A 15883-nucleotide genomic window follows, 5' to 3' on the forward strand; every position below is an offset into this window, starting at 1 on the left:
CACATCCCACTTAAAAAGGTGAATATACGACTCGTCTTTATGAAAAGTGAATTTAATAATTTTTCAATTGACGGAAATCCGTCTAGCGACGGAAAACTTTAATCCATGCATACCTGCTGGAACAAACAGTTTAATTCATGCCAGCTCCACCTCGTAACCTAGAGAACTTGAAAGATTTGTGGTTCAGCAGCACACAGTGGTCGTAATTTTATGGCTCATCAGTATAACATTGTAGTAAATAATACACCCACTTAACACACTTTATGTACAAAATAAAAATTTTATTGTGCATAAACAGTTGCAATAAACCTTTTATGAAGACATTACTGGCATGGTAACAGTGAGCACCTGAAAAGAAAAGCAACAGATTGTGTTAAAGCTGTAGAAGTAAAATACACCAGCACACAAAAAACAACTGTAGTGTAAATACAGAGAACAGTTAGGGGGTGTGCACACCAAAGCTTTTAAACGCATCTGAAAACGCCAGGCAGATGCCGACCGCCAGCTTTTTTCAGCCGACAGCCAAATTTCTTTAGCTGAGTGCTTTGGTTGTTGTGATATTTGTCCCGCCCATCCTCCACTGTGATTGGACGGCAGTGTGAGAACTGACATAGACGAGCTGAGCTTTACACTGAGTTTCAACTTACGGAGCTCAACACTGAGTGGGAAAAAAAGGCAGAGCGACGGCTTTTAGCGTGGAAAAACGCTGTGCTTCCACTGGAAACAATTGAAAACATACGCAAGCCGCTGGCGTAAAAGCTTTGGTGTGCACGCCCCCTAAGGGTAAAAAAAGTTCACTCTTTAAAAAAAAAAATATTTGAAACTTTAAAAAAGAGGAAGGAAAGAACACTGTTCTGAACTACGACTTTACCTGCGTATTTGTGTTGTACTGTGCAACACTGTTTTCTTCGTCAATAAGCAAAGGAAAGAAAATATCCAGGTGATAAAGAGACGGTCGGGCAATAAGCAATAACCTGTCTTCTCCCAAATCCAGAACAAGAGAGCAAGCAGACATCTAAAAGTAAAGAAGTAAGCAACTGAATCTCTGACTTCTTTCACCATTCATTTGATTGAATGTTTGTAGGACTTCATTCATTACTCACCACCCCAGGTAGCTTGACCTCAGCTATCACATACTCTGCATTACCAGTTGGGGGCTCAACCATTAAACAAAACTCTGGGCTGGAGGTAATGAAAGTAGTTCAGTTATTAGTAAGTTGCAGCAGCATACATTTAATTTAGCATAACAAAGCAGAGCCACACATCACTGAAGAAGAAAACATTTACAACACTGTAACAAACTGTTAAAGATGTGTACAACTAAACTGCCCTACAAAGGCAAAATAGCTAAACTCACTAATGTTTGGAAATTAGAAAAAATACTGTGTAGTTTAGACTCTTTTTCTTGATAGTTAAAATCTCAAGATATTTATTCACATGATAAAGGAGGTCTTGAATGTCCAAAAAAACAAACAAACAAACAACTCACTTTCGACAAAAACAAAGTTACTGTCTTTTGCCTCTGTAGGGCAGTAAAGTGCAGAAATAAACATGCAAACTACTTTTTTTTATTTAAATCACTCACCGCTTGGCTGATGAAGGCAATGAGTGAGATTCCCTGTTCACAGAAAACAAACATGATTTACATATGGATGAACAGATTTTGGTGTCAATATTAAAGCATAATTTAATGGCTAATACATTGAACACAAAGGTGAAAGACTGTTTTGGGAAAGAAACCTTCATGTAAGAACGCACTTGGAGTTAATTTCCTGGATAACTGGTTTGTTCTTGGTGCGAATGTTTTGCTCTACTACAGAACCCATAAACTTTCTGTTCTTCAATATCTTCACATCTAAAGAAAGGAAAAAGATGCAAGATTCCTGTTGTTCATTTTTTAAATTGTATTAAACACATCAGAATGCTCTATATCTCTCAAATATGTCTGCAAAATGTACAATGTAAAGAAATCCTATTTTATTGGAAAAAGTTTCAAGAAAAGTTTTTGTTTTATACAATTAATTAATTTTTTCAATATCCAATTTTACTTTATCTGTTCATTAAAAAACAACAACTATTGTTTAAATATTAGGTAACACTTTATTTTACGACCCGCAAAGTACCGTGTAATTAAACCGAATTTACAGCGTACCTATTTGTAACAACAGAGTACCTCTACAGTACGTACTTGTAGTTATAAGGGAACAATATTTTAAGTTTGGGATAATAAGGGGGTAAGAATATGAAGAATTATAAATTATTTATACTCTAAGCATTTTATAACAACAGGGTACCTATTGTAATATTACGTGGTATGTATGACTTAGTCAAGTCTATGGGGAAATTATGTTTTATTTTATTTTTATTGTGAATTTTTCATATTGACTACTGAATGTTGTATACAGTCAATGTCTACGAGCCACATCGGCAAATAAATATATCAGCACATCACTTTTATTTTAGTAGCCTATATTACTTGCTTTTAATAACAAAAGTCCAGCTGATTTAATGTGGTTATCTTTTTTTTAAGGTAAGTACAATAAAAATAGCAACTTATTCCCTATTTACCAGGAAACTCCTACATTTGCGGACATATTTGAAGTGGTGCTTTGCAATTTATTTACTGTAAACACAAGTATTTTAGCCAAATATAATTTATGCAATGGCAAACCAGAATGAAACAACAGCAGATATCAGCTCCCGCTAAAGCAAAAGACGACTACATGCGTAGGCTACTGCGCAGGTGTAGAACGCGAGGCCGTCTGCAGGAGGTTTGCTGGAACGCGATCCTGAGGTGAAATTTCTTTAAGAGGTTTTAAAAACGTTCTACACTGTGGAGTACAGCTGCAAGTGATGTCAGCAGGATCCGCATGCTGGATAAGGTGACTGGTTTTGTTAATACATGACTCACGCATTTCAAACAATGTTTTTTCAAGAAAGTTGCCAGCTAACGGTAGCAGGTTAGCTAGCACATAAGTTAGCCTAAATTTATTAACGTAACTGGCTCAGAAAACTCTGTTTCTGTCAAGGCACAGTGAAGAAACATTTACTGAAGGCTTTCATTTATGTTTTTTATATGTAATGCAGAACAGCATTTGTGAGACGACATCAACTCATCATCCGAGTGGACAAGAACACCAACAGAGGAAGCCAAGCCGCAAAAACAATGAAAAATTGTCATGACTTTTTATTTTAAATAAAAGTTATGTGATAATAAACATTAAGTGTTGGCTTAATTATAGTGTTTTAAAGATGTTTTGAAATAAGTTGTTTTAAAATAAAAATAACAATATTCTGTATTTTATGGTATTTACCCTATAACATTTATAACAAGAGGTGAACAAAGCACCACTTTAGTTTACAGCCCGCAAATATGAAGTTACCTGGTACATACACAGAACAATCGGGGAATAAGTCCCACTTTAATTTACAGCCCGCAAATATAAGAGTTACCTGGTAACTCCTGTATACATATACAGATCAAAGAGGTACAAGTTGCTATTATTTTTATTGTGTGTTATATTTTATTTGCCGACGTGGCTTGTAGACATCAACTGTAGGCTATACAAAACACTTCATCAGGTAAGTAGCAAATATGAAAAAAAAACATATTACACATAGACCATATTACACATAGACCATATTACCCATAGACTAAGTCATACATACCACGTAATATTACAATAGGTACCATGTAGTTATGAAATACTTTAAATTTTCCATATTCTTACCCCCTTATTACCCCAGACTTAAAATATTGTTCCTTTATAACTACAAGTACGTACTGTAGAGGTACTCTGTTGTTACAAATAGGTACGCTGTAAATTCGGTTTAATTACGCGGTACTTTGCGGGTCGTAAAATAAAGTGTTACCTAAACATTTTCTATGTGTAAAGCTCAACCATACATTTGAAAGTTGAAATCATGACCTTAACATAAAAATACCATTTTTAGTTTTTTTTCTTTGCAAGGAGCTCTGAATATCTATTTGTGAATAACATGTTGCAATTTCAAATATTTATCTGAATGATTGCATAAACTGCAAGAAAGTTAAAAAACTGTTCAAACCTTAAAACAGTGCAATCATGCACATAGGAATGTTCCTAAATGTAATATGACATGAATTATAAACAAAAACGGAAATCACTTTATCTTAAAATAAACTTTAAAATGAAATTTGGCTACAATAAAATAATCTGCTTTCCATATCATTTTTAGTTTTCAGATGTTATGATGATTTCGGTTCAAATTTCCGGGCAAGATTGTTAACATCTTTTCTTCAAAAATTAAAAAAGGCATTTGAACAAAAACAATTGAAAGTGATGTATTTGCCAATGTAAAGCTCTAAATTTAACCCATACAGTGAACACATGCACTGTGAACACCTGGAGTAGTGGGCAGCTATCACTGCAGCGCCCAGGGAGTAATTAAGGGTTAAGGGGCCTTGCTCAAGACACCACAGTCGCAACTCACCAGCAACTCTCAGAGGCTGTTTACACTTGGCATTAACATGTGTTTTCGTCGATCGGATCACAAGTGGGCGACGTTAATGCCAGGTGTAAACAGTGTTCAAAACGTTTTGAACGCGTCCACTTTTAACCACATTCAGAGGTAGTCGAAACCACTTTCGATTGGATCGCTTTGGAGCTGCGGAACGCAATGTGGTTGAATGTGTTCTAACAGCCACATGCGACCGCCTTCTCTCCGCCCATTTATCTAATCTGAAGTATTAAACACAAATTTTACGTCTTCTTTTACTTCTGGCGTGGACATACGGTGAACAGCGCTATTTTTAGCCTTTCATTGATAAAACTACTGCGGGGTGTTCTCCGTAGTTTCGTTTTGAAAGCGTGAAAGTTGCGCGATCCTATTTCATCAATTGCGCTGAAAATTCAGAGAAAGCTCTAACATATACACGTACAAAACTCTGTGCAGCATGTTTACTTGGTAAACAAGCAGTGGACTCAGACATAATATTAGTTTGCGTCCATATAAACTCATAATTACTCCCGCTCGCGTTTGAATGACAGCAGAGAGACTCGCCCACCGTCTCACAGACCGTCCCCTCACAGTATTCAGGACAGAAGTGGTCGAAAGTGGACAAAAGAGAAGGATTTAAATACCAGGTGTAAACGTAATGTGTCTCTCTCGTCCACTTGTGATCCGATCGATGAAAACACATCTTAATACCAAGTGTAAACAGCCCCTCAGGTTACAAGCCTGACATTTTAACCACTAGGCTCCAACTGCCCCCACAAATAATTGGTGCACCCCTGAAATATTTCAATGCGCTGTGTAATGACTAACCTCTGCTTAACTCTAGGTTGTATTTGTTTTCCAGTCCCTCCAAAGAAACTGCGATCAGAAACTGCTGGAACAGTTCGTCTTTCTGTAAGGTAAAAGCATATAGTGTAGTGACCCATTAGGTAACCATTTGGCAAAAGCCAAAAAACAAGTCAGGCTTAATTTAATACTTTAAGGTGTTGTTAAAACACAAGACACGCACCTGGCATTTCTGGAAAAATTCTTCATTGATCACTACATCATACACTGTGCAGCCTTGTGAACCTGGCAACAGGAGAATATATACTGTACAATGTATATGTGCTCCATTCTCGTATGAAGACATCAGTTCAATTAAAAAAAAACACAGTGTTTTCTTTTCTTTTCAGAGCTGTTTAGTCTTTTAAATAAAAATTAGTCAAGTAGATATAGAATGCACTCAAAACAGACACATTTTTTTAAGTATGGTAAGTCCAAAAAGTTGTAGGAATTGTCCGCAAACTGAAAAATGTAATCAGACCAAAAGAGGTCTATCAATTTTTTTTAATTATCAATGAAAAAGTGAAAATGTGACAGCAGTGCAAAGTGTATAAAAACAGACCAGAGAGCAGATGTTTCAGCTCATACTTTTTTCAGTGCTCATGAAGTAAAGGAACATCACACTTATGGTGCTTTTCCATTGCATACTACCCCAGGAGTTGGGTCGGGTCAGTTTACTTTTGGGGGCTTTTCCACTGGGTACCTAATACTTGTTTTAGTAGCACCTCGGTCGGGATTCCAAGTGAGCTGAGCTGATACTAAAACGTGAGGTAAAAACACAGTAGATCACTGATTGCAGTGGCGGCTCGTGACTCCTCATCCGAGGATGCGCTAATTCAAAATAAGTGTTCGGAGTATCATGTGTGTGGTTCCCTTTTCCAAAATAAGTGCCTGTGTCAAAACAGTTTATAATAAAAGAGACGCTCCCTTAACATTAAACTCTGATTACACATGAGATTATGTGAGTATCTGGCAAACGCGAGTGTCTCTTATCATAAACCTTTAGACGCGTCTTCAGCAGGCACTTATTTTGGCAAGACACATGATGCACACACAATCTCTCAAAGCGCAAAACACATATTTTGAAATTATGAACCACACACATGATGGGCTACATACATGTTGTGACGAACTTCGCATCGTGCGCCCTCAAAAAAAGAGAATCGTCACTACTAGCATCATTGCTAATGCTAGATTAGCTTTACCTTTGTGCTTGCGCTGTCTCGAGCACCTGTTCTAATCTGTGCTTTGTTGTAAATTCCCAAACTCTGTTTTAATGGTGAAAAACATCCACAGGCTAAGAATCAGATACAAAATGGTAGTTTGTGGCGGCACATTCGCAACACGCACGTATGCGCAGCATTTTTGCAACTTAGCGGATCGAGTCAACTGAAGCCACGGGTGTTTGTACAGAATTTGTCATGTAAGACAGAGGTAGTAATAATCGCGATGTGCAAACATCTATTTGCGGTGGTCAATTTTGATTTTGTGGCGAACTGAGAAATAAATGAATGTATGGGAAACACTGCATTCCAACAATGCTAGCTCCCACGTTTTGTATGATGTCACAGCAGTAAGCAGCTCAAATATAATGACAAGCCTATAATTCCTCCCACTCAGAAACAAGGTACAAAAGTTGTATCTTTTTGTCACCGGGACGGTACCTTTTAAATATGTACCAGTTAGGTATAGATATGTAGCTTTGAGATACCAGTATGTATCTTTTTGGCAGTGAAATACCAATAGAGTCTGAAATAAAACTCAGTGGCGGCCAGAGCCTCCTTTTCCAAAAAGGCAGAAATGCAAAATGTGTGTTCAGGTTGTCAGCGTGTGGTTCGTCATATCAAAATGTGTGTTTGGTGCATCATGTGAACCTACAGTATGTGCAGTGCATCAAGCATTATGTCAAAAAATACATTCCTGCTGCAGACGCGCCCAAAGAGTTTATGATAAAAGAGACGCTTACGTTCACAAGATCCTTGCAACACACTTAAAATGAGTATCTGGCAAACGCAAGCGTCTCTTTTAGCATAAATCCATTTAATGCGTCTGCTGCAGGCACATATTTTGACATGATGGGAAAAAACACATTTTAAAATGAGCCACACATGACAACAATGTTTTAAAGAGGTTCGCATTTATGCCTCCTCGGAAGAGAAGTAACAAGCCGCCACTGCGGAAGCCCTGCACAGATACCTAAACAGATAAAAAACAATCCTAAGTAAAAGATCAATGATACATATATGATGTCAGTTCACATATTTAACTGTATCCTGATTTGACAAGTGTTCTTGTCATCATCAGAGCTGGGGAGTAACAGATTACATGTAATCTGGATTTATTCCAGAAATCAAGTTATCGTTATTAGATTAAACTACATTTTAAAATACTCGTAATCAGACTACCATTACTTTTTTATGAATTACACAATTACATATTTTTCACACTATGGCAAAGATGTTCACAATTTAGTAAATCTCCTTTTTTTTTTTTTTTCAAAATAAATTTACCTACAGCTTATATACGTTCGTGATTGCTCTTGTTTTTCCAAGGTAGAAGGGAAATGGTGTGGAATCACACAGGAAAGAAGCAACAACGAGACAAAATGCAAAATGGAGCAGCACTCAGTGTTGGATGTATAGACACCACTTCATTTTTAAAGAAACTTGCGGTTTAAAGAAACCCTTCAGTTTTATTTGTGAAGTGTTTTAGATCTGGCAGGTTTGTTGCAGTGAATTTCATGAAATTCAATATGGTTTTTGAAATGTTGCTGTTTTTGTTTTTATTTACTTAAAATAATCAGTGTTAGTAGTTCCGAAGTACATTGCTCTTTAAAAATTAGTTTTTAAAGCTCTTGTTGAGGAAATAGAATTGAACATATTTTTCCTCTTTATATATTTGAAATCAAATAAGATTTGTCAAAAATAATCTAAATGTAATCCAAAAGTAGTCCGATTACCAACGATGTGTAATCTAAGAGATTATATTACTGACTACAAATTTTGTCATGTAATTCGTAGTCAGTAACTGATTACAATTCATAAGTAATCTACCCAGCTCTGGTTGTCATTACATTTAAACAATGGCAAAAAAATAAAAAATTCAGAAATAAATGCTCACTGTTGTCTTTTTCTGTATGGGGTTCGCCGAGGCTCATAGGCACTCTGTAACTTGTGGGATCTTCCGACTCCAGTAGCTCCACCAGTTCTTCCTGGGACAGATGAGGAGGGGGTGGTACAGCCTGTGACTGACAGATATTCAGAAAGACCTTCTTTTTGTCTGACACAGAGAAGGTCTTTACACAAATGCCTGTCATAGAGAGGAAAATAATTAAATAACACTAGTTACGCTATCAGTTGTTTTAATACTCATTTCTCAAAATGTACCAGTCTTCACAATAAAAGATTCATGCATTAAACTAACCTGGCTGAGGACGGATGACTTTGCAAGGGGAACTGTCGCTTTGCGTTTTTCCCATAGTCTGTAAGATTGCACAAAACAAATATTTTTATCTTTTCTTTACAGGAAAAACAGGAAAGTACCACTAAAATGACACATCTTTTAAATGTGTTCAACTTGCATGCAGCACTGCACGCATTGATGTGCCATTGACTAAATGTTATCAGACTTTAATCAGCACTAGTGTTGATATATTGTGAATAACTGAACATTGTATCACTTGATAGCCTCAGCCTGTCAAAAAAAATGAGTACTCTAAACATCATGACAGTTTATAATGTAAAAGAAGTGTAATGTATAGGTGAACTATTTCTACATTATTTTATCCTCAGTGCCACGTCTAGAAGTAATTAAAACATGTTGTGTAACAAATGTTGCAAGCCCATATAAAATACTATAGTATACTATAGTAAGTTTACTCTAGTAAATTGTAGTAAAATTCCTTTATAGTATAGTTTTTATTTAGCTTACAAAATAAACATTAAAGTATACTACAGTATTTACTACAGATTATTAATTTACTATAGTTAATAATACGGAATACTAGAGCAAAAATTTGTATTTACTTTATACAACCGTATACTCCTACTACTACATAACTAGTTTACGAGACTAAATAGGCCTAATTATGTATACTACTTTAATATCACTCCATATCATACAACAAGAATTCAATATGCACATGATATTATGCTGTTGGCTGTAAAACCAGTCATCAGAGAAACCCTAAACAAAAATTTTACTTTCTTCCAAAGGAGCAAGATCGGTGGAATAAAGAATTGGCTTCAATCAAAAAATGACCACTAAGGGTAACAGTAAAACTGTATCAAGTAATTAAATAATCAAGTAAATTGTCAATGATAAAATAGGAACATAAAATGAAAAACAAATAAATAAATAAAACATCAAGATACAGTTGCAGATGGTTTAAGTGCTGTTTGTTTTTTGATGGACACATACAGCAGTCCCTTTAAAAACCTACAGTAATGCATGGATTCAATAGCCATACATACGTCTTAACTACTTTACCCTAAACTGTTCACTAACTTTACACATTTTTACTTCTTTTTTAACATACATTTTTCGCCAATAGACAGTGAGTGCGTTTACATGCACAGAATAAGCGGATAACTATCAAAAATCTGCTTATTATAGAAAACTGTTTTCATGCGTTTACATGCAAATCAATAAACCGGCTATGCAGACAACTGCGTTTACATGGGACTTGAAGAATTATCAGTTTTCTCGCAGGCAGTGACGTCACCACCTATAGTACACAATAGTCGATCAAAAAGTCAACGACATATCTGTCGTAAGCTGTACTGTTGTATCTCTCCTCGTGTCTGCAGAACCTGTAAATGTAACATGAGTTTTTATTTTCACAGTTTCTCTGCCAAGTGCTAGTCGAGCGGAGACTTTTATGCGTTACCTTGCGCTTACTTCCGCATGTGACGTTTATCTTTCATACGCGGGGACATGCGCACATGGACAAAACCGTGAGAAAGCGGGTTAAGGTGTTTACATGCCACGCAAAATCGGCGTAATGAGCAAAAAACGACCTGTTCCGATAAGTTTTTGCTTACGCTGTTTATGGGCTTTCCCCGATTGAAGAAAACCGCTTTACGTGTTTACATGACCCCACACGTTATCAGTTTATTGAGCATAATCGGCGTAAGACTGTGCATGTAAACGCACTCATTATGAGGAGCATATGTGGCCATCAAGCGCAAGCCTGAAAAGGAGAGCCCAGTTTGGACAGGCAGCATATGCACGTTTGTTCCCGCTGTTCCTGGACAGAACATCAGACATCCTTTGTCTCCTAGCAACTTACTATAAGGACTACAAAACAATAAATTGTAATACATTATATTATATATTGATTTACCAGATCCTTGGCATTTATACGAGACAGCATATGTGCCAAGCAGGTTTTGTGTATCCTCATCCTCGCATGTCATGAAATTGGTTTGAGTTGGCTCGCACAATTTTTGGTTGGAGAGCTTCACAAAAGGTCATGTGATTTCCAGTAGAGTAAAAGTTTTGCGTTCAACTAATGCAACACAAAAAACAGTGAGCAGTGTGTCCCAATGTTCCCCTACTGAAAATCACGTGACCTTTTCTTAAACTCTCCAACCAGAAATTTTATGAAATGTGACAGAACGCTTTTAAAGACAAACGTTTGCTTTAGTTTTAATATAAACACACATCACTAGACAGGAATTATATATGTATGCATGGATATGTAGGAAAATAATGAAAGCTTTTTTCAAAATATACTAAAACATGTGTTTAAAAGTTGAGTCATATGTTGGTTTTGCCAGTTGTTGATGAATGACAGCTGTGGATGATCACAATGAGCTTAAGCAGCCACATCACAGGAAAATAAGTGAACAGTGTCCCAATGTGAAGTGATCTAGGGGGTGCCCTGGTTTTTATTAAAATTAAAATACTAAATGGATTTTTAAATTCTCATCCTGAGCTGCCCCAAAGCAATACTCTCCATTATTTGTTCCAATTTTGCAATAAACTAATCCAAAAGATTTCTGTTTGAAATAAATGTAAACTCTCAAATGAGCCTCAAGCTGTTTTATGGAGGAATTGACAGACGAGTCAATGTCTATGAGTGTGGATTATTTTCACCTCGTTGACGGTAAAAATCTTTAGTTATTATCTTTAGGGTTAGGGGCAAAATATTTACCATAATGGTTTAAATCATGTTTTATGTGTGCTTTATGACACGCCGACTCAATGCTAAATACATGTCTGACTGTTGAAACGAACCAAAAAAAGTCAAGAAAATCGCCTTCTTGACGATTTATGGTGATTTTATTTCCGTTTCACCAGTGCCTACAATGACGCTGATGCGGGGTTCCCCTGTTTCAAGATGGCGGCTCTGTTTGATGCATTCGATCATCAATGAACTGCTGAGGCCAAGGCGACATCTATTGTATATATCTATGCCGGTGTCATGAGCAATTCGGTCCCCCCGAGCAATTCGGTCTCCCCTAGGACCCCCGCGTGATTCCATTGGCTGGAAAAACTCCTCATGGGTATTTTTTTTAGCGCCTTATTACAATTCCTACAAAATCGCGTTATTATTTATGTAGTTAGAACGTTGTTAAAATTACAATTGATGTCTTTTAAATGATGTTTCATATAGTAGTATATAAATTAGGCTATAGGTGGGAGATCTACACATTGCTTGTGTCATATTATTTAGATATTATATTCTGTACCATTTCCACTTTTTACTGTCTACTTATACAATTACTTACTCATTAATTACTTATACAAAACATGACTACTACAAAGTTGAATCACACATTTAAATTATAATTGATAAGCCATGGTTACTACACTGTTACTATTAAAAAAATATTCCGTAAGGTATGTAAATGTTTAATTTGTAAAAATAAAAGTATGGTTTTTGTAAAGCAGATGATGACACAAAAGTACTGACGTGTCTGCAACATGAATATTAGTTTATTATATTATTTTTTTATATTATTATATATTGGTTAACTTTTATTTTTAAAAAAATGTTATGCTTCTTTTTTGTACAACGTAATTAACTTGCTAGACCGCTTACGCAGACGAGATATCGCAATCACACATTTTTGAGCAGGCATTAATGCTAGGTACCAATCGGGGTCCTAGGGGAGACCGAATTGCTCGGGGGACCGAATTGCTCATGACACCGGCCAGCTACTGAAACCATAGACAGTAAAAAAAATGGACACAGCGACCCCATTGAATTCAACGTAGACAAGTGAACAGTAGCAGTTTTAACATAAAGTGGCATGGCATCTTACGCAAAGAAGCCACTGGCACGTGCCACTATGTTTAGTGGCACTTCCGGTTTCCATTGGCCCGTACCAGTGGCTCATCGAGTGGCACTTCCGTTGTCCAGTGGCTCATGCCACTTTTTAGTGGCTCGTCGAGTGGCACTTCCGCTGTCCAGTGGCTCATACCACTCCGTTTAGTTGCTCATACCACTTCGTTTAGTTGCTCGTACACTGACACATTAACTTAGGTCTGTTGGATTGAGGCATGTGGCACTGAAGTCACCGATCGATCATTACAGATCCGAGCGTAACTTACGCTTGCTGCTGCTATGTTCATTTAATTGTGACACAATGATTTTGTGTGTCCTTTTTGACTTTGGTGTTTCAGGTAACCGAATGCGTAAAATGAATCGAGAGCTATATATATCATCTTGACGCTCGTTCATAAGGGATTGTATGATCACAATATTTAAATTTTAAATGGAAATGCATAATATTTTGAGTGTTTTAATTTAATAAAGCACAGTATTTGTCTGAGCCATGGTCGTGTGAACATTGTGCATTTTCTTTATATTAATCTGTAGTATAGTATAGGCCTAATTTAAGTGAGTCTACTAGATATTCACACCCTTAAATGAAAGACGAGATCGAAGTAAAAAAACCTGCCCCTTTTCTTAAAGCATACTGTAGGCAACATTTATATATTGAAATGCATAAAATAAGTGTGTTTGATTTAATCATTTGTAAAGTGTTTCTGTCGGAGCATATGTAAAATCTTTTTTGCTTTGAAATAATTTAAAAATGTATTTAAAATACTTACTAATTCTTATAAATATTGTGAAATAATAATTTGTTCAAATTAACAACCCTTATTTCTTATGGATAACAATCTATATAAAATGTAATTTTGAAGGGCACGTGACGTATCTGCACTGTCAACACCGTGTAAATATCATGTTGTAAAATATGTAATAGGACATTGCTTTTAAACATAGGATGTAAACTACCAACATGGTTGGACTGACACCTTCTGTTTTGGCGTGCATTTGTGTAAATGCGGTACTTTGCAGAAAAATATTATAATATTCTGCAAGATTCTTATAAATGACACTTTTTATTAAATACAACACATTGGCACTGGTTAAAAAACATGCCACTCACAGACTAGATTTTCACAATTAATACATTTAGAAAAATTATATTAAAAACTAACAGTATTATAAAATATACAATATTGCTCAGATGCAATCAAAATCAAATGCTGTGCTTTATTAAATATATAAAATATTTGCCTTCCCATTTTAAATATTTAAATTTTTTAATACTTAAATTGTGAATAATGATCATCATACAATCCCTTGTTGAACGATCAAGATGTCCTATTTAGCTCTCGATGCATTTCACGCATTCGGTTACCCGAAACAACAGAGTCAAAAAGGACACAGACAATCATTGTGTCACAATTAAATGAACATAGCAGCAGCACGAGTAAGTTACTCTCGGATCTGTAATGATCGATCGGTGACTATCAGTGCCACATGCCTCAATCCAACAAACCTAAGTTTTACTGACATGTGTCAGTAGACAAGCCACTAAACGGAGTGGTATGAGCCACTGGACATCGGAAGTGCCACTCGACGAGCCACTAAAAAGTGGTATTAGCCACTGGACACCGGAAGTGCCACTCGACAAGCCACTGGTACGAGCCAATTGAAACCGGAAGTGCCACAAAACGTAGTGGCACGTGCCACTGGCTTCTATGCGTAAGATGCCATGCCACTTAATGTTAAAACCCCTTCTCCAAGTGAAGTCAATTAGAAGCACCCACTTCCTGGGTGTCGAGCGTACTGCGCAGACTCAAACTGAGCTTCATGACGTAGATATCACGTGAGCAACCTGTCTGACAATTGTAAGTCTTCTAATAGCCGTGCCAAGAGAAATTTGAATCACCCGCCGAATCTTGCAGAGACGGCGAGCGTGAACAGGAACAAATTTGGGTAAGTATTCGGATTAATAATCTCCCTTGATTTTATGCCTCCATGTCCACCCGATTGCCTCATAGACAGTAAAAGATTGCCTCCAAGCTTCTCCTCCTGTCCATACGGTAATTTATCTACTGTGCGACAGAGTCGCAGGTTATGCAATCGTTAGCATATTTTTACAAAAACTGCTTCTACTGGGACTTAACGTAAGATATAAGGTAATGGAGCCTTTTATACATTTTCGTGATTCTTTAGAAATAATTAAAGGACAATTGGAGTCTTTAAATGCATCAGATGTAAAGTTATTCACTGTCAAAGTGAAGCAAAAATGAATGGTAGTCAATGGGATGCTAACAGCAAGTGGGTGTTCGCTAAGCAATGGCGGCGCCCGGGGAAGCTTCAATAAAATATGAAACCCTGCCCCCCTGACTGAAACGGATGTCTCGCACAAAAAAAGGAAATACAACACATCTCTTACTTCCGCGTTGAAAAAGACGGGGGTGGGGCTTAGCTAGGGGACCCCTATAATCTTTGGCATCATTCGAACACTGGGGAAAATGGCTTGCACGGTTTTATAAATCTAATTTTTTAATGACATTTTGGCTTTTGAGTGCACGCAAGTTAAACTTTTGGTAAGGATCCTATGCGCGGTTTTATTAATGAGACCCCTGATATTTTTCATGTGGGGTTTTCTGAAATCGTACGTTACATTAATAAATTCTTATTATGTGGTACGCACCATTTCCAAGTGTTCATATCAACAAGTTCAGTATTGTATCTTTTTGAAAAGTCAGAGTTGTGATGGTTTTAGGGTGGTGTCAATACCTGAAGTAAGAGTTGCTGATAAAGTTCTTCCTGCTTTATCTCCTCCAGTTCGACGTTCAGGAGAGTCGAATCCGTTTCCATGACTACACAAATATACACAAAGGACACATGATTGATAAGCAATGATAATGCTCCATTAAACTCAGATTACCCTTACCGTTACTGTGTTATTAGTCGAAGATTAGCTTTGCTAATTCGCTAACGTGTTAAGCTAAAAGCTGGTGTAATGCACAAATTCCAATTAAACGAAAGACCAAATGTAGCGTTATGATATACTCACTGAAGGTAACTTTAGCCTACTTCTGTGATGAAGCTAACATGTGCAGTACTTGAGTGACGTATTGTCTGTCGTAAGCATGTCAAAATAAAAGTACCTTGCTTAAGGCTCCTCAAAAGAAAAATGAAACGATGAATGCCAGTGTGTGAATTAAAACATTTCTAAAGCTGGTAGGTAGATATTATATCGCTTTAATGGCAATACTGATAGCGTACGGTAAAGTCGGTAACAGA

General features: G+C 36.7%; 1 protein-coding gene across 2 annotated transcripts; it reads right to left on the reverse strand.

The window, feature by feature from the left end:
• Positions 1–260: 260 nt before the first annotated feature.
• pih1d1 (PIH1 domain containing 1) lies at positions 261–15717 on the reverse strand. 2 transcript variants are annotated; one of them, XM_065274053.2, is made up of 11 exons: positions 15654–15717; positions 15374–15456; positions 8746–8803; positions 8443–8631; positions 5507–5568; positions 5308–5389; positions 1759–1855; positions 1586–1618; positions 1104–1182; positions 872–1015; positions 261–348 (listed from the first exon to the last, which is right to left on the reverse strand). In XM_065274053.2, exons 2-11 carry the CDS (start codon positions 15452–15454, stop codon positions 313–315), a joined length of 861 nt encoding a protein of 286 aa, XP_065130125.2. In that variant the 5' UTR covers positions 15455–15456; positions 15654–15717; the 3' UTR covers positions 261–312. The 2 variants fall into 2 exon arrangements, with proteins under 2 accessions (XP_065130125.2, XP_065130127.2); XM_065274055.2 differs by lacking the exon at positions 15654–15717 and adding an exon at positions 15531–15647.
• Positions 15718–15883: the final 166 nt, after the last annotated feature.

Source organism: Paramisgurnus dabryanus, chromosome 3 (assembly GCF_030506205.2).
Source record: "Paramisgurnus dabryanus chromosome 3, PD_genome_1.1, whole genome shotgun sequence".
Taxonomy (NCBI): domain Eukaryota; kingdom Metazoa; phylum Chordata; class Actinopteri; order Cypriniformes; family Cobitidae; genus Paramisgurnus; species Paramisgurnus dabryanus.